General features: G+C 36.3%; 1 protein-coding gene across 1 annotated transcript in view; it reads left to right on the forward strand.

Moving 5' to 3' along the window:
* Positions 1 to 20,070, forward strand: part of ADAMTS19 (ADAM metallopeptidase with thrombospondin type 1 motif 19) — a 283,954-nt gene that overhangs the window by 203,981 nt on the left and 59,903 nt on the right. Inside the window, exons 14-15 of the mRNA XM_004462171.5 lie at positions 2,951 to 3,078; positions 8,153 to 8,273. Of these exons, the coding sequence (XP_004462228.1) occupies positions 2,951 to 3,078; positions 8,153 to 8,273 (249 nt within the window). The remainder of the gene's footprint in view (positions 1 to 2,950; positions 3,079 to 8,152; positions 8,274 to 20,070) is intronic.

Here is a 20,070-nt window from a genome sequence, read left to right on the forward strand (position 1 = left end):
CAGATAGATACTTAATGCTCTCTTACTTCTGTGTTCATATACGTGCTACTTCCTTGTCCTCACTCCAGTTCCTTTTTAAACTTTGATCCCCCTCATCATTTATCTACCTTGGAAGTTTCTATTCATTTCTTGGATTCAGTTGTGCCAAACCCTCTAGGAAAAGCAAATCCCCCTGATCCTCTGAATTGGGTTATTTGTCCCTTCCAAGTACCCTGTAATAGTACATTTTAATATGCCTGTATGTCCTCTATGCCTGTACATAGTACTGCCTGGCATATATTAACCTTTCAAGGAATATTTTTTGCATAAATTTGAGTATGTAACTATTAAAATTTGATATTAAACATATAATCAGTATGACTATCCACATAATTTAGGAGTTAATGCCATCTCTGTTCCTATCAGACCATGAAAACTTGATAGAATTAACTTTATTTGAAACCTATTTACTCATGTATGAAATAAAAGACAAGAAAAGATGATCTCAGTTTCCATCTGGATTTTAAAACAATGGAGGGAGCAAGTGTGGCACAAGCAGTTGGGTGCCCACCTCCCACATGGGAGCTCCCAGGTTCGGTTCCTGGTGCTCCTAAAGAAGATGAGCAGACAATGAGCAGAGACAATGAGCAGACACAGAGAGCAGACACGAAGGGAGCCATCTCAGTGGAGGGGAGCAGGGAGGAATGAATAGGGTCAACTTAAAATACTAAAGCTGTCAGAGGTATGCAGAAAACCCTGCATTTTCTGCATGATTTTTCTGCAAACCACAACTTCTCAAATCAAATATATATATATATTTATATAAAAGCTTTTGCAAATCACAGGTGAAGCTCTTGACTTTTGTAAAATGGTGTTGATCAAAAAAATGATCCATAATATTTATATAATTAACAAGCTAGCATCTTTGATAATTTTGCAATACTAATTACTCACACCCATCAATCTATATGATGAAAAAGATATGCAAAAATAATAACCTTTGTGTATTATAGCACTGTGGAAAATTGAAATACCTTTTTCAATTTTTGCATTACAAGACCTGTAAAATGCAAGTGCCCATTTTGTTATGCATTTATTTAATACATAAATCCATGGCTAGGAGGATTAAATAAAGGCTACCAATGCAGTAGTGAACATCTATTTTTAGAGAAAAGAGATCCATGGCTTTAACCTTCAGGTATTTTCCATATTCTTCTGCTGAAATTTGGCTATATCCCATGCCTAATGTGTAGCTTGGAAGGGTGTGGTCTCTGAAACCAGGACAGAGCCTGCCTGCCAAGTACTGGCATGTTACATGAACTATAATGTCACAATCTTGAGGGTGTTCTCTAGGAAGGAAAGATTGGTATCAAATGCCTGCGACACCTGTAGACCTAAAGTAAGGAATGTGTATTGACAATATGTTATAAAAGGAAAAAGACAAAGATTTTTTTCTGAATTCTTGCTTGGAATTTCCTAGGACACTAACACTTTCAATATTACTCATATATCTGGTTTGCTCCTGTGTTCAAAGAAACCTCCAGAAAGAGAATTAAATATACCACTTTTCAAGTGTTACAATTATACCAGCTGTTTTTTAGTCCAAAGATATGACATAGTAAGCAGTCATTGAATAAACATAACCTACTTTGAGGTGTGAGAGCACACTGAAATGCTTTATTGCGGCTTATAATGGCATCTTAAGGGAAAATTTCAAAACCATGCACATTAGAGGCCATGTTCCAACTCCCTAAAATTGTTAAGAGCAGTAGTCAGAAGCCACATGTGAAACTCTTTGAAATGTTCAGTTCTGAAGGCTCATTTAACTGTCTTTCTTCTCTTTGCAAAGTGATACCCTGTTCCATGCCTCTGGCTGTTATTTGGTATTTATAAACTCTCATCAGCATACGTGGAACTTTACTGAAGACATAAGGAAGATCAGTGTCAGAGACTGTTAACTATTTTCCATTCTATTTATACGAGCTTAATAAACAGTTAAGGACCTGACTGGTGTCAAGCCAATAGAGTAGTAATGTAGCATGGAAATTGCTCTGAAGTTTCAGATTTGGATGCTACTACTCCTGGCATTACCAAATGCTAGAGCTCCTCTGTAGGAGGCTTAGAAATAGAAACAACAGTTTAAAATATTTTTGCCACTCTTTAAGTCTCAGAGGCAAGTGTTTAAACCCCAGGCATCCTACATTATTGTTCAATGAAGCACTGAAGAAGATGGCCAGCCACTTGAGCATTCTTTACCTAGGTAAGTGATTCTCAGCCTAGATCTCATGCATACTGACATACTCTGAGTTAGCAGTAAAAACGGTTGAGTCCAGGTAGCCCATCAGTGATTGTGCTTAATGACAAATGCTCTCATTGGATTGGATTGCATTACTGAACATACTAGCAATGGGAAATAATATGAAAATTGCTTATCTAATAGGTTCTTTCTCCTTGAATAATTTTTCAATCAGAAAATGTCAAATGCATAGGACAGAAAATTAGAGTATAGGAATTTAGAAGATATCAAGGAAGCCTTCATGAATGACTTGAACCAGGACTTGAAAAACAGGAGTAATTCTGATATGGAACCAAGAGAGAGGGAGAGATATTTTCAGAAGATATGAGCAAAATGTGGCTGGGAGGAGATGGTTTTCAAAGAGATAGAGATTGATTTATGTGTAATAGAGTTTTTCTGCCAGAGAATAATAAATGATGAATTTTACAAAGTGATTAGAAGACATACTTCTTAAAGATGAAAGTGATTCATCTTCATTGAGTGCCTAATTTTTTCCAGGCATTATTACATTTAATATTTATAAAAATCCTCTGGTACTAACTTACTGGGCTATTACATTACTCAGTTGCCAGCCAATCCTATTTTTTGACTCAATTATTTTTTTAAATAAAGCTTGAGTTAAAAATATGTATAGAGTAATATTTACTCTTTTCTCTTTTTTGTCTCTCTATGTAGAAAAACCATGTGCCTTGTTTTGCTCTCCTGTTGGAAAAGAACAGCCTATTCTTCTATCAGAAAAGGTGATGGATGGAACATCTTGTGGATCTCAGGGATTAGATATCTGCGCAAATGGCAGGTGCCAGGTAAGGTATTCTGAAAGTGAGAATTTATATGTTGAGCAAAGATAATGGGGCCAATGAGGAGCTGCACAGTATGGGATAAAGCTCTAGACCAACATTCCAAAGATGTGGGTATAGTCCTGACTTGACTGTGTGCTGGAAAAAGTCTGATCTACTTTGAAACTCTTCATTTGTAGAATGAAGGGTTTGCAATAGACCAAAAATAAAACCCATTACTAGCTGAAAGAATCAGAGATTTTGATTCTGTAATTGTATATATTACAGATCTAAAATTGGAATACTTCTGTGCAATTTATGTTAAAACATTCCATATGAAAAATCCAAGCACTCCAGTTCTCCATGTCTTGTGTCCAAGACTGAGGCATGTGGGAAAATCTTATAAAATCAGTCCTATTACTCACTTAATATTATAATATACTCAGCACCTTTGAATCAGCTGATTTTAAATGTTTACTCAATTTTCTTAAAATACTTAAGTATCACATTTGCTTTTCTCTTCCTTTAAAAAAATCCTATTTACTGCATTCATTTATGTGCAATTCTTCATTTATCTTTGGGGGAAAAAAAACAGAAATTCTGTTAAAGTGACTATAAACAGTATAATGGAATGATCAAAGACTAGAACTTGAAATGCATAGTAAATAGCTCTGCCGCTGTCTTCGGCTGGCTTCCCCTGCCAGATTAACATGCAAGAACTTTAAGGGGGAGTGCTTTCAGGATCAATATCTATAGGGGAGGGGAAGAAAGCAGGATGGGGCACATGGAGAAATTGGACTGTGGGACAGACACAACAAGACTTCAGCTGATTCTGTTGTGAGTTTATAAGCTGGTTTAGCTCTTCAGATTTGTCCCCATTTGGAGTAAGAAAACTCTGCCATTTTAATCCAGCATCTACCAGTATTTGGATATAAGCTGCTTCAGAAAGGTATTGATCATGGGAAAAGCAGTTTTCTCTAGGCTAGGAAATTTCTGAAGAGGGTTAAGAGCTGAGAAGCATCAGATGATAACTCTCTCAGGAACAGGGGAACGAAATCCTCTAGTCATGAAAGAGCATCTGCATGGTATAACACAGAATCTTTGGCAGCCACTAGGAAACAGTGTTCTTGGGCAAATCACTTTAAATCCATATGCGTCCATTAACTCATCTGTAAAATGAAGTTGTTAGGCCAGTGGTCATACGTTGTACTGTACTTGCCTTTGAAAATCTGATGAAAAATTTGTGTTTTCTTTCCCACAAAAATATACAACTAAATACAAATCCACACAAGCACAAAGTTTGCAAACGTTTACAAGTTATGGATGGCTCAGTCTGTGGTCCAGTAGGGATCTCTGGAATTTTGGTTAGGAACCTTGGAACAACATGGAACTTAAGTGCTTTCCCAGCTCCAAGATTCTATATTTTTCCAGGATGCTATAAAGTTTAAAGCACAGAATCACGTGTAATAACATTGCCATAAGAAACAGTCTTATAATTACATATTAATTTCCTTTATTCTTTAGCAGAATGTGGCAGTAATCTGAAATAAAATTTTCATTTGTCTGTAGAAAAATCATTGCGGGTATTCTACCTATAGATACTTTATTTTCAGAACTACATGTTGTATAATTAAAGCTTTTAACTTTATTTCAGCAGTATATAAATCTGTCAGATTAGTGGATGTCTTAAATGAATTTATTTTTCAAAAATATTATTTTCCCAACTGTATATGCCAAAGAGCCTAGATTGTTATTCTTTTCACTTAACAATATTGTGTAAGCCAGATCCTTTACAGATTCCCTGGCTAGACATTAAAATTTCAGCAACAATAACAACAGAAAATCTGCACATGTGCTATGTGAGAATCTGATTATTATAATGAGAGTAAGATGAAATGAGTTGTGACTTCTGATAGCATTGGAACACTTTAAGATTCTAACTTTTGACTAAAATGCTTCATTCAAGTATTTCAATATAATTTAAAACATGTTTTGGGGAATTTTGTTTGTTTTCTTTCTCTGGGAACCCTCAGTATATCAGGTTTGGCTAGAGCATTTTGCTTTATTGCAAAATATGTAGCACCAATGCTGAAAGTAGAATTCTAAACTTGGTGAATGGGCTGAAGAGAGTGATTTAAAACAGCTTTCTGCTGGTGACCCAGTGTGGCTCTGTGAAGTTTCCTGTCCTGAAAAGAACAAGGAAAGCTCAATCCTGTGTTATCTTGCTACCTGCCTGTTTTCAGAATAAGAGTGGTATTTCAGATACCTGCCACCAGTTAAATGGTGTTGTTATTGAGCAAAAGTAGGTTCTTTCCTCCCAATGCACCTTAAAGATCAATTCCCGAGACAAAGAGAGAAAAGAATTATTTGTTTGCACAAGCAAAGAAGAACAGTGGCCTAATTGCCCAAAAACTGCCTCTCAGAACTGTAGTAATTCTAATTTATAATACTCAGGCTTAGCAGTTTATGCTAATGAGTAATTGAGATGGAACTGGCCCAGGTTCCTTCATTAATAAACATTAAGGGGCTGAACAGTTTGGGGGTAGGGGTAGATACAAAATTTAGGGTGAGTCATAAAGTTATAACGACAAAACAATCATTTTCAGAAATCAAGACATCTGGGGACAGAAAATACAGAATGGGAATTAGTTACAAGGTGTTTCTTAGGGTTTCAAACAGATGAGAGTGGAGTGGTTACTATTGCAGTAGAAATGTTCATTTTCAAAGGATTGATCCATCTGGAATAATCATCATAATAGGTTTTTGTTGGAAATGATCATATACAAAGGTGAGGTTGGTCTAGCCAGTTTCAGTAATTACTAATATATTTGCTTGAGACTACCAGTATAAAATATGAAATCTTTATTTGTTTTAAAATTTATTCTTATTGAGCTATAGTATATATGTCTATCCCTAACTTTTATTTTATATTTAGAGATTTTGTTATTTACCAGTTACTAGAATAAGAAAACCCAAGAACCTACTAAATACCAGCTTATTCATTATTTAATTACTATATATTATACTCATACTGTATGCCAAGAAAAAAGCTTAGTGCTAGGGGTACAACAATGAAAGTGCTTTTATCATTTCAAAATTACTCTACCCTCTACTTTATAAATTTTACTCCAATTTTCTCTGAAGGAGAGGTTTTCCTTTTTCCTTACCCCAAGACTACAAGTCTTTTCAAGTGTCCTCTTTACATACCATTGCTGTATTTGAGCATTTCCTGTGGTAGTTACTACTTCTTTCATCCGGAGGCATACTCTCTCTTTTTTCCAGAATAACCTTTGACTTGCTGATCCTGAGTTCTCTATTAATGCATTTGCTTCGTCGCTCTCTCTCTTTTTAATTAATTAATTAATTAATTTTAAAGAAACATTAGATTACATTAAAATATAGGGTATTCCCATAGGTCCTACTCCTTCCCCCTCCCACACTTTCCCACATTAACAGCATCCTGCATTAGTGTGGTACACTTGTTACAGTTGATGAACACATATTGAAGCACTGCCGCTAAGTGTAGATTATAGTTTACATTATAGTTTACACTTTGTCCCATGCAATTTTATAAGTTACAATGAAATTTATAATGGCTTTTATCTGTCATTGCAGCATCATGCAGGACAATTCCAATGTCCTGAAAATGCCCCCATATTGCACCTATTTTTCATTCTCCCTCCACTTAGAGCCTCTGGGGGCCATTGCCTTTACAACAATGACACAAGTTCTTCCATTGCTAGAATAACAATAAATCTATAGTAGAATAATGTTCTCAAATAGAGGGACAAGAGTCACTTGAGAACATAGGCAGTGCCTAATAAAAGAAAACAGACCAATAGGTCAAGTCATGTCAAACCCTCCATAATATTGCAAGCAACTATGAATATTATTCATCAAATAGTGAGACTTAGTGGTTACCATAGGTCCCGAGGAGAGGAGGAGGAAAGAATAGGATAGATGGAACTTAGGGCATTATGGGGCATTGGAATTGTTCTGCAAGTTCTTCGTATTGTCTATCTCTTGATACTGATAGGTCCCTGTTAACAAAAAGAAGGGCTGCTGTATTATACCATTTCCATGTAATTTTTACTTTCTCAGATATTGATTGTGCAGCTGCATTTTATAATCCTCTCACTTCTGCTACCCCAACACCGACAGCCACCGCAGCAAAAGATCCTGCCTTTATTTTATTTTATTTTATTTTATTTTTGCTTCATCTAATACATTAAAAGTTCCTCTAAAATAATTGGAACTTGTTATAAATGCATGTATCATAGGTCTGTCTTCCAAATTTTCCTTGCTTAGGGGTAATTGTGTAATCTTATCATGAATTTTTGATTGCATTGACATGTGAAATCCTGCCCTTTGAGTATGTACACCTTTGCAAAACATGTTCATATTTTTGAAACATCAGTATGAAGCAAAGTATTCATTAGAAAGGGTCAATTGATTTTGTCTTAGAAGATTCATATTAACAGGATTCTTCTCGGAGCATGTAAACTTTTCCTTGCTGTTCTTATTTCATTATTAGAGCCACAAGCTGTGAGCAGCTCTTAGAATATTCCATGGTTCTTTTCTTCATATGCTGGATACTAAAGAAGAGAGAATAGAAATTGATTAGTGAACTTTAGTGAAAATGAATGTTTATGTTTAGTTTTTCAGAAAGTTACTATTTAATATTCAGCATTTTTGCTTTACACACACATTAGAAGTAGAGCCACCCATATAGTGAATTTTTTCTATTCTAAATTGAAGCGATTTAATTACATTACTCATGTTATATTTCATAGAAATCTGATTTGCGTTGGGATTTATGTAACTTGTATTTTTCAATAATATTACCCTTTTTTTTCAAATCACTCTGGGGGATAATCTAATACTTAATATAAGAAAAATACTATTATCACTATTTTACTGTTTGGTCACTTACAGATTACATTATTAGACATGTGCTTGCTGTATTAGCTTGCAATAGAAAATATGACATTTTGCTAGTTTGTCGTTTAAATAAATCTTGTTTATGAAGTTTAGATTTGCCCTAAATTAGTAGTTTAAAAAAAAATTCAGTTTTTGACATACTGTCATTCTTTTGTTACAGAAGGTTGGCTGTGATGGTTTACTAGGGTCTCTTGCAAGGGAAGACCATTGTGGTGTATGCAACGGCAATGGAAAATCATGTAAAATCATTAAAGGGGATTTTAATCACACCAGAGGAGCAGGTAATTTTTCTTCATTTTTTTCATGATTAATAATCCCCAAAGTCTTTGAGGATAAAGCATACACTGAACTTGATTTATAAACCACAGTTCTGATTCTACTGAAGATTTTTCTAATGGGTATTGAGTGATTTTTTTGTGTGATGACATACAATACATGTGATATGAGCCAAAAATTCTAACAAGCCCATTTCCCAATAATGAAAATATGAAGTCATCTGTTGTGCATTTAATAAGTTAGAGCAGTACAGAAATAATCTAATTTGCATTGGCTGGTGTTATCAAGTTTCTACAGACCTTATTCTCCAAGCTGAGCAGGATGTTTAACAGAATATAATGATTTGTAACAGCCTGAAGGAACTAATGGGAATATTACTCTATAAGTGTTCAGTTTTTCATTTTCTTTATTGTTTTTCTTAATTTTTTTACTAAGTTTAAAGGGAATAAATTTTGGTAAAAGAGTGTCTATGGCAGTGTAGCATAGTGGAAAATGTAATAGAGAAGAGTCACAACATGCAGGATGATTTCCTGATATACAAGTAGATGGAAGTCATTCTCTATTATTGTGCTTCCTCAATCATAAATTAGGAATAATACTAAACAGATAAGAGGAGGAAATGATCTATATACTGTGATTTTAAAATGCTTCACATAAAAAATGGTATTATTTACTCTGAAATATAATTACCTAAAATTTACTTTATATCCAGGAAATGCCTCATATTTGGTCCTTCAGCAAACATTTGTGTACACATTGGTCTCTTATCTGGATGTATATCTGTTGAACCATTTGGTATACATGAATCTGTTCCATCATCATTAATGAAGTATTTATATATATATACACACACACACTATGTGTTTATATAAACTTATCCTACTTAGGTTCCTTTTGTATTCAAAAGAAATACCAAAAAACCTGTTGCCAAAATTTAAATTAGTTTCAATGTAGGAACAATCCATTTTTGTTTGCATAATCAAGAAAATCAAGTTCATTCTCTATAAAAGAGTCCTTCAGAAAAGAAAATTAGACACAACCTTCTCAAGTTTGGCTATAACTTATTGCAAGGCCCCAGTAGAATAAAAGGTAAGTGAGCATAAAGATCTTGAGGTCTAAAAATAACTGGGTCCTAGAGTAAATTGTATATTGAAATCTCCAAAATTGTGAAAAAAAGGTGACAGGTCCCACAAGTCAAAATCTGCCAGTACTCATTTAGAAAAGGCATACTTAGCTATAACAGGTTCCCATACTTCCAAATAAGGAATGCGAGTATAATAATGTTTTCAGCATGATTGTGACAGAAGTTTTTACAGTGTAGAAGTTCAAACTGAAGAAATGAAAAAATGTAGATAGTAGTTTTTTTAGCATATTCTTGCATAGTTATTTAGTATGCATGGAAACAGTTCACTGAAGAATACTAATGCCCATTCAATACTGATGTCTCTGTTTAATTTGATAGAATTAATTTGATAGAAATACCATCAAAGAAATCAGTTATACTTTCCATTCTGACTTCATTTATCCTGATTTCTACTTCAAACTCCTGTTTTATTGCATTTTTAATTTTTGGTTTTGTTTTTTTGTTTGTTTGCTATAGATAACTTTTTTTTCTGAGGTATCAGGGCAGGGATTGAACTCTGGACACTGGCACTTAATCACATCAGCTCCTCTGAGTTGGTTTTTTCATTTGTTTGCGTGTTGGTTTTTGCTTTTAGGAGATATCAGGAACTGAACCCAGGACCTCCCATGTAGGAAGCAGGCATTCGATCACTTGGGCCACATCTGCTCCCCAGTAACTTATTTTAACAGCATCTGTTATGTAGAAAATATCTGAGATGTCTAAGATAGTTCTAATATCAGAGGCTAATAATGTCACTTTCTCCTTTACTGGTTTCATATTACTTACAAGGAAAAGACCAGAATTCTTAACATGGCCCACAAGGTCTTGTGTGTTCTTGTCTGTGTCTGATTCTCCAGCATCATGCCACACCAACATCCTTGTCTTTTTCTTAGCTCCAACCACCCAGATTTCTTTCAGGTCTTCTAACTGACCATGCTCCCTCCTAGCACTTTGTATTTGCAAATGTGATTCTGTCAACTTCCTCTTATTTTTGCCTAGTTAATTTCTAGACATCACTTAGATCTCAACTCAAATGTCACTTCCTTAGGGACGTGTTCCCTGAATGACCTCTACCTCCTACCACCACTCATTCAGTTATACTGTATTTGTATCCATATGGTATACTTATATTATAATCACATCTGAAATTTTACATACATTTATCTGTCTTCCCAACTAGACTTTAATCTCACTGAGGAAAAATAACATAACTCTTTTTGCAACATTATATACCCAATGCCAGCACAATGTTTGGTTCACTAATATTTGTTAAGTTAGTTAATAATAAAACATTATGTTTTTAAGAACTTTCACATTAAAAAATCTGCCTGAGTCCTTATTTGTATCATGGGCTCCACCTACTTGTAACTTTAGGAATGTTGTTTTCATTCCTCTTGAGACAGTATCATCTCCATAGTTTATGGATTTCCTAGAATCTCTTGAAAGACTCGCAGCCTCCTGTGGTTCAGTTGGCTGTGTTCACTGTGCATATTGCATGAGGAATACGTGTGCAGACACAAATGGGTGTTTTCAGTCCTTATACTCTATTTAGTGTTCATTACATCATTTTTGTTGGAGGTGGAAAATAAACTTGAGACTTAAATTTTTTTTTCTTAATGCATTTATCATGTTTTTGTTTTTGTTTTCATTATAAATTGCCTAGCCAGGGAAAGTTTTTTAAGGTAATACAGGGTGAATTGTAGCTTTGGCCAGTTGTGAAACTGTAAAATTGTTTATATGTATAGACTAAGAACAAAACTGGACATCAAATGTGTTGTTCTTAGTATAAGATGATGATACTGATCCTGTATAAGAAGGACATGCTTTAAGAGATTTTGTTTGTTTGCCACAGCAGTGGGAGGGTCTTCTTTATATTTTATGAAATAGTAACCAAGGATCATGGCAGGAAGCAAAAAGTGGAATCAGACTGATCTGAGGCCAAAGTATGGGTCATCTAATTCCTGATGGTGCAGTCTTGAAAAGGTTTTTTTTCCTGCCCTTATTTTCTCATCAAATGAGAAATGGATATCTACCATTACATTATGGTTAAATGCAAAAGTTTATGTAAAGTGGAAGAACCAGCAAGATGGTGGCAGAGTTAGGAGCTCCTAGAGTCAGGTCCTGCTAGAGGGCAGTAAGCAAACACCCAGAACTCTCTTGAGCTAGCTGAAGCACCCGTTTGGGGGCTCCAGGAGACTAGAAGAACATCCTGCCACATCCATGAAGGAATGGAAGGAGGAGACTGCCATGTGCACAAAAGATTCTTAAGTAGAGCACGCCACACCACGGAGCCAGTGCCCTTCCTCCACTGGAGGCACAAGCTGCCTCCAGAACTGTTTTGCGGCTAGAATTGAAAGCTCCACTTCCCAAAAATGGGGGAGGAAGAGACAGCTGGGCACCAACTTCAGCTAATGATGAATAAATTCAGCAGGCTAAAGTATAATCCTGAGAACAGCTAAAGTTTGAGCCTGTCCAAGTCAGAAAGAGGCCAGTAACTGCTATCTTAACTCTGCACCTGGCATGAGGGGAAGCAGGGAGGACTGAAAATCACAGTGCTGGCAGGGACTGGCTTCTTTCCATCCAAGTCAGATTGTAGGTCTAGCCTAAGCCCCAAACCCACCTCTGGGAGGGAGGAAGCTGGGAGTCACATGCCAACCTCTCCAGGAAATTACCAGTAAGCTGTGGAGGCCAGTGACTGCCCTACTTGGGCATCTCAAGCTGCCCCAAGAGCTATTTTGTGGCTGGAATTGGAAGCTCCATTTCCCAGAAACAGGAGGAGGAGACGGTTGGACACTGATTTTGGCTACTGATTAGTAGACTCCTCTGGCTAAACTATAACCCTAGGAATAGCAAGGGTGTGAATCTGTCCAAGCAGAAAGAGGCTGGTAGCAGCCATTTTGACCCTGCACGCACCCTGAGGGGAAGCCAGGACCAAAAATCACAGGGACAGTAGGAACCAGTTTCTTTCACCTAGATCAGCCTGCAGCCCTAGCCTAGGTTTCAGCCCCACTTCTCAAAGAGAATATGCTGGCAGATCCTGTACCAGCCTATCCAGGTAACTGCAGGTGACTTTGGCTGGCATAGACTGAATAACTGGAAGCCTAGCGGGGCAACCGCGGTCATCCTGGACCCACACTGCATAGATTGCTGCCCAAACCTGCAGCTCCATCCCTACCCTAGGAAGGGGAGAAAGAGTTGTGAAGTCTCATCAGTCTCTCTTGGCAACTACAGTCTAGACCTGCACAACTTGGATTATTCCACACAGCTGTGTCTCTGTCCTAACTCTGGCAAAGGACAAAGTTGGGAGGAGCTTCATAGGTCCCTGGGGCAGGAAGGGCAGCTTGAGCCTCCACAGCTTATAGCACCAACTATATCCTTGGCTCCTACTACACAACTAGCAAGGGAGAAAGGGCAGGAAGCCCTAAACTAAAAAGAAAAACTGTACCCAGAATAAATATTCTAATAAACCACATGCCAAGACACCAACAAAAAGCTACAATCCACACCTAGAAACAGGAAGCTATGGCCCAGTTAAAGGAACAAGGTTAGCCTCCAGATGACATAAAGGAGTTGAAACAACTAATCACAGATGTTCAACAAATCTCCTTAATAAATTCAATGAGATAGCTAAAGAGATTAAGGGTATTAAGAAGACATTGAATGAGCACAAAGAAGAGTTTGAAAGCATACATAGAAAAATAGCAGATCTTATGGGAATGAAAGGCACAATAAATGAAATTTGAAAAACATTGGAATCATATAATAGCAGATTTGAGGAGACAGAAGAAAGGATTGATGAGCTTGAAGAAATGGACTCTGAAAGTGAACATACAAAATAACAGAGAAGAAAAGAATAGAAAAAATTGAACAAGGTCTCAGGGAACTAAATGACAGCAAAAGACGTGCAAACACATGTGTCATGGGTGTCCCAGTAGAAGAGAAGGGAAAAGGGGCAGAAGGAATATTTGAAGAAATAATATAGATAATTTCACAATCCTATTGGAGGACCTAGATATCCATGTCCAAGAAGCACAATATACTCCCATCTGAAAAGATCTGAATAGATGATGAAGGCAAGAAGACAGTGGTCTAATGTATTTAAGATACTACAAGAGAAAAACTTCCAACCAAGAACCTTATATCCAGCAAGACTGTCTTTCAAAAATGAGGGCGAGATTAGAATATTCACAGATAAACAGAAACTGAGAATTTCTAACTGAGAGACCAGATTTTCAGGAAATGCTAAAAGATGTACCTGAAAGGAAAAGACAGGAGAGAGTGGCCTGGAAGAGAGTCTAGAAATGAAGATTATACCAATAAAAGTAACAAAGTATCACAGAGAAGTGAAAATAAAATATGACAGATAAAAATCAAAGTCAGGAATAAACTTAACCAACAATATAAAGCACTTGTATTCAGAAAACTGCAACTCAGTTGCAGTTAAAAGAAATCAGAAAAGTACTAAATAACTGGAAGAACATTCCATGCTCGTGGATTGGAAGACTAAATATTATTAAGACGTCAGTTCTACTCAAATTGATATACAGATTCAATGCAATCCCGATACAAATTCCACCAACATTTTTTTTTAATTGAAAACATGATTATCACATTTATTTGAAAGGTTAAGGGGTTCTCAATAGCCAGAAACATCTTAAAAATGAAAAGCAAACTCTCATCTCCTGACTTTAAATTATATTACTTAACTATAGTGGTAAAAACAGCATGGTACTGGCATAAAGACAGATACATAGATCAATGGAAGTAAATTTATGGTTCAGAAACAGACCCTCACATGTATGGTCAAGTGATTTTTGACTAGCCTGTCAAACCCACACAGCTCAGGCAAAACAGTCCGTTCCACAAATGATGCTGAGAGAACTGGATATCCATAGCCAAAAGAAGGAAAGAGGATCTCTATCTCACACCTTATCCAAAAATTAACTCAAAATGGATCGAAAACCTAAAAATAAAAGCAGTAACCATAAAGCTTGTAGGAGAAATTGTAGGAAAATAGCTTCAAGACCTGGTGGTAGGTAATGGATTCTTAAAGGAGATGAGAGAAGGACTGAGATGGACTACTGATGGTTAATGTGTGTAGCAGTTTTAATTAGCTTTAGTGTAAAAGTGTGGAAATGTATAGAGTGGTTGGTAACACATAGTAACAGCTAGTTTATAAATGGCGATGTGGCTGAAAATGGTAGTCTAGGTATATAAATGTCAATTAACAGAATGCTAGAGAATATTCTAAGAACTGAATAGCACAATAAAATGAGAAGTGGGTGAGAATTGTGGTTGATGGTACAGATGCAAGAATATCCTTTGTGAGCTAGAGCAAATGTGCATCACTACTGCAGGGTGGTGGGAATGTGGAGAAGTATGGGAAAAATACAGTGGAGTGACCTATGGACTGTGCTCACCAGTAATATTGTAATATGCTTGCATCTATGCCAAAGATGTACTGTGTGGATAATGGGGCAGTATGGAGAATGTGTGCCAAATGTACACTATGGACATGGTAACAATCAGATGATATTATTTTATCTGTAACAAAGGTTCCACCACAATGTGGTGTGTTGATAGATGGATGTTGTTTGGGAATTCTGCACATGTGCATGATTGTTTTACAAGTTTACAACTTCTGTCATAAAAAATATATTTAAAAAATAATAATAGGTTGGGTTGGGTGAAAATTACACCAAATATGAGATAAGAACTACAATTAGTAGTAAGATTTTGACAATATTCTTTCATAATCTGTAGCAAACGTCTCATGACAATTCAAGGTGTTGGTGGAGGGTTGATGTATGGGACCCCTGTGTAATATTATGCATGTTTGCTTTGTAAGTCTATAACTTTTATACACTTATTGCTTATGTATGTTCATATATAAGTAATATAAAGATAATAATAGGGTGGGTTGGAGAAAATACTTTGGTTAGTAGTAATATTTTGACAATGCTCTTTAATCATTAGTTCAAAATATTTAACAACAATGCAAATTATTGGTGGTAGTGTGAGTTATGAGAGTCTTGTATGATGCTATGTATGTTTGTTTTATAAGTTCACAACTCTTACCATACACTTATTGTTTATGTATGTTCATGCATGAGTGATGTACTTCAATAAATTTAAAAGTTTATGTAAAGTACCTAGAATATTCACTAGCACATAGAAGTTGTTCAAAATATGGCAGTTATCATCATTACACATTGAAGATGATGCTTGTTATTGGCATTTAAGGTGGCTGATTAAGAATGGGAACTATGGTTATACAATCTTATTTTCCTTTGTGCAAAAGAAACTGTCCAATATAGGGTTAAATTTACATTGACATCACTAGTATCATGTTTCAAACTCTAAGCTGGACAGAATCCACTCATATCCACTTCTTATAAATGTATATTCTCAATTGTGACAAATGACTTATTCACTAAAAAAGATCAAGTCCACAGTCATTTACTTTCTCCCTTCATATTTAATTGATTAATATTTTTCTTCCTTTCTTTCTTCATTAAATTCAGGCTACCTTATCTGTATGCAAAGCCATTCCAATTTAAAAAATAATTGAGAATTGCTCTAGATAAAACTGTAAGTTTAGATATAACTATTGCTCTAATACTCAAAGTTCCTCTGCATTCCATCAAACAATAACTTATGCATTCTACCTCTCTTTTACTGAATCTACTCTTCTTTTTTAACATCCGGAAAGTTAACTTCTTCAAACATTTTACTGAATTAATTTGCTCTGAGATTTACAGTTACCTCCTGATTGTAAAATCCAGTGGACTCTTTGCAGTAACCTTTCTCTTTGATGTCTCTACAGCTTTTAACGTATTTGACCTGTAAATCTTCTTCTTGAAATATATGATCCTACTATATAAAAATAGACCAGCTCTCTTCCTTCTCTGATGATTACCTCTTCTAGGCCTTCCTTCCTGGTTTATTTTCCATCTCTCTGTTACTAACTTGGTAGCCCCCCCAAGGTTTAGTTCTTGACTTCTCTTCTCTCTAGATTTTCTAAAGTTCCTCCCGTATTTTAAACTACCACATCTCTAAGGATGCCTCCCAAAGGCACATCAATAACCTGACCTTTCTCTGGAGTTCCAGATGTTCCAATGTTCTTACTGAGTGTTTTTACCATTCCATTAAATAAAAATTACAAAGCTGAACTTATCAAATTATCACCAGAACAAAAAGATTCTTCTCTTGCATTTTCCTATAAATGATACCCCTATTCTCACGTAAGTAATAACAAAGCATTGCTTTCAGTGTTTTTTCCCCACTTTCTGTCAAGCTGAGCTCAGTACTTTTTTTTTTCAGAGCGCCTTCAGGATTTTCTCTTGTAACCTCCTCCACTCCTGGGACTTCCACATTAGACTCCTGATCACTGTTACCCACAGCTCTATTACTCATTCATCCTGCATATTGCTATGAGAGAAAAACTCCCCAAGCCAGAATCTAATTACCAAGTTCCTTGCACTAGAATTTTCAGTAGCTTCAAGTTGATAAATTCAGTCCTCTAGACATACATTTAAACTGTCTTCAATAGAGGTGCCTTCTTGCATCCTCTCATTTTGTCAGAATTATTTTATTCATATGCTACTAAAAACACTACTTGATCTCTTACTCTACATTTGGTGAGCTCATCCTTTATTCTATATATACTATCCAGTTTTCAGATATTTCATTTATTTTTTCTCTGGGAAGCTTTCTTTGAATATAGGAATCACTGTCTCCTCTGAATGATAACGATTACTGCTGATGGCAGTGTTTCTCAAATGTGAATAATGAATATTTAAAAGGGAAAAATACACTTCTGTGAGGAAAAAAAACAGTAAAACTTATGGGGGCAGGATGTTTGTGTCTATGTGATGTGATAAGGCAAGGCCTGCAGTTTAAAAGGCACCGCTGTATATTTCTTAGCAAGAAATTAACTATATCATTTTGCCTATTATATTTTTAATATAATGCTTTCAGTTTTATTTAACTCATATATAAATGTCTTGCTACAATAATCTAATTGAAAGCAGTGATCATCTTAGCTTATTTCTCTGTGGCACTAAGCATTTGTTTATGTTTTCATTGCTGCCTATTTTGTTCATGTAACATAGTTGGTGTTATGAAAAAGAATAAATTGAATAAGCAGTGTTCTTGAATGGAAATTACAATTTTAAGACATGCCCCTAATTTCTAGCCACTGCCACTGGGTGGGGTGTATGCCACCTTTTGATATATACCAAAAAAGTGTACATATTTTCAGGAATTTGGGCAATTAAAAACAGGAAACAGGGAAACGGACTTTGGCCCAGTGGTTAGGGCGTCCGTCTACCATATGGGAGGTCCGCGGTTCAAACCCCAGGCCTCCTTGACCCGTGTGGAGCTGGCCATGCGCAGCGCTGATGCGCGCAAGGAGTGCCGTGCCACGCAAGGGTGTCCCCCGCGTGGGGGAGCCCACGCGCAAGGAGTGCGCCCGTGAGGAAAGCCGCCCAGCGTGAAAAGAAAGAGCAGCCTGCCCAGGAATGGCGCCGCCCACACTTCCCGTGCCGCTGACGACAACAGAAGCAGACAAAGAAACAAGACGCAGCAAATAGACACCAAGAACAGACAACCGGGGGGGGGGGGGGGGAATTAAATAAATAAATAAAAATCTTTAAAATAAAAAAATAAAAAAAATAAAAAATAAAACAAGAAACAACTCTGGAATTAACTTTGTGTCCTTTTTAAGCAACTTTGAAAAAATTAGGCTTTTCTCATATATGTGGATCTATACAGAAATACCAAGAGTATTAACATTTATTCTAATATAATTTTTATAAATTTTATTTGCAAGAAGTTTTAGGTTTACAGAAAAATCGCACCAAAAGTACGGAGTCCCCACTCCCCTCCTCTACACAAGACATTCTTTTCCCTATTATTAACATCTTGCATTAGTGTGGTACATTTTTTACAATTGAAGAACCAACGTTGATACAGTTTTAGTAGCCGCAGTCTCTAGTTTACACTAGAGTCCACTCTTTGTGTATACAGCTCTGTGAGTTTTGACAAATGCATAATGTCATGGATCCACCAGTATGGCATCATACAAAATAGTTTCCTTATTCTAAAAATGCCCTGTATGCGCCTCCTATTCATCTCTACTCTACCGACCTTCCTTGAACCAGTTTCTACCTTTCTACAATATCATATAATTGGAATCATACAGTCTGTATCCTTTTCAAACTGGCTTCTTTTGCTTTGAAATATGCATATACAGTTCATCCTTGTGTTTTCATGGCTTGATAGGTCATTTATTTTTATTGCTGAATGGTATTCCATTGTATGGATGTCCCATATTGTCTTTATCCATTCACGTAGGGCAGGGCATCTTGGTGGCTTCCATTCCCAGGTTTTTTGCGGGGATATAAGCTTTTGACTCCTTTGGATAAATACCTAGAAGCTCAATTGCTGGATTATATAGTAAACCTATATTTAGTTTTGTAATAAACTGCCAATCTGTCTTACAAAGTAGCTGTGCCATTTTGCATTCCCACCAGAAATTGTTACCGAGCAAGGACTCACTGCCTTACCCATACAGATACTAATACTATGACAGGGATTTTGAGAAAAGGAAGAGTTTTATCGCAAAGTCAACTGGTAAGGAGACAGAGGCAAGGCTTATAAATGTCTTCCTGATCTGAGAGTTAAGGGAGATTTTATGGGAATGGGAGGTGAGAGGTGAGGACAGAAGGAGGGAGGATTGTCTTGGCATAGTCCAACTCATTAATGATAGAGTTGTCCGTGTGGGGTAGAGTGGATTTTAGGCCAGATTTTTCCTTATTGAAGGGCTCTCACATTCGATTTGCTTCCAGTGTCCCCTGGTCTTTCTAATCTTGGTACTGAAGAAGGTGACCTTTGTTCCTGTATCTCTTAGTCATCTCAAGGACAAGAGTCAGTGTTTTCTGTGCATGTTCAGGATATGACTTACAGTTAAACAAGCTCAGGAAAAAAATGTTACAGGAGCAGAGAGCATCCCTCCAAACTCGTTTTGGTCTGTCTGTGGCTTCAAAGTGAAAGAGTTACTGTTGCTCCACATCTTTGTCAGCCCTTGGTGTTGTCAGTGTTTTGGCTTTTGGCTGTTCTAATAGGTGTGTAGTGGCATCTCATCGTTTTCATTTACAATTTATTAATGACATGCTGAGCATCCTTTCATATGCTTATTTCCCATCTGTGTATCTTCTTTGGTGATTCTATTGCCCATTTTTTTCTTGGGTCATTTGCTTTCTTACTGAGTTTTAAAAGTTCTTTAAACATTTTAGATATAAGTCCTTTTTTCAGACATGTGTTTTGCAAATATTTTCTCCCAGTCTGTGGCTTATGTTTACATTCTCGGCTATCATTCACAGAGCAGGAGTTTTCAATTTTAATGAATCCAACTTAATTTTTTTTTTTTCTTTTATGGATTATGCGGGTTGTACTTAAGACGTTATCACCAAACCCAGGGTCACCCAGGTTTTCTCCTATGTTATCTGTTAGAAGTGTTATGACTTTTCAGTTTTCAATTAAGACTATGATCCGGTTTGAATGGATTTGTGGGACAGGTATAAAGACTGTGTCAAGATTTATTTATTTTGCACATGAACAGTCAATTGTTTCAGTACCAGTTATTGAAAGAAACTATCCTTTCTCTATTAAATTAC

This window comes from Dasypus novemcinctus, chromosome 2 (genome assembly GCF_030445035.2).
Source record: "Dasypus novemcinctus isolate mDasNov1 chromosome 2, mDasNov1.1.hap2, whole genome shotgun sequence".
Taxonomy (NCBI): domain Eukaryota; kingdom Metazoa; phylum Chordata; class Mammalia; order Cingulata; family Dasypodidae; genus Dasypus; species Dasypus novemcinctus.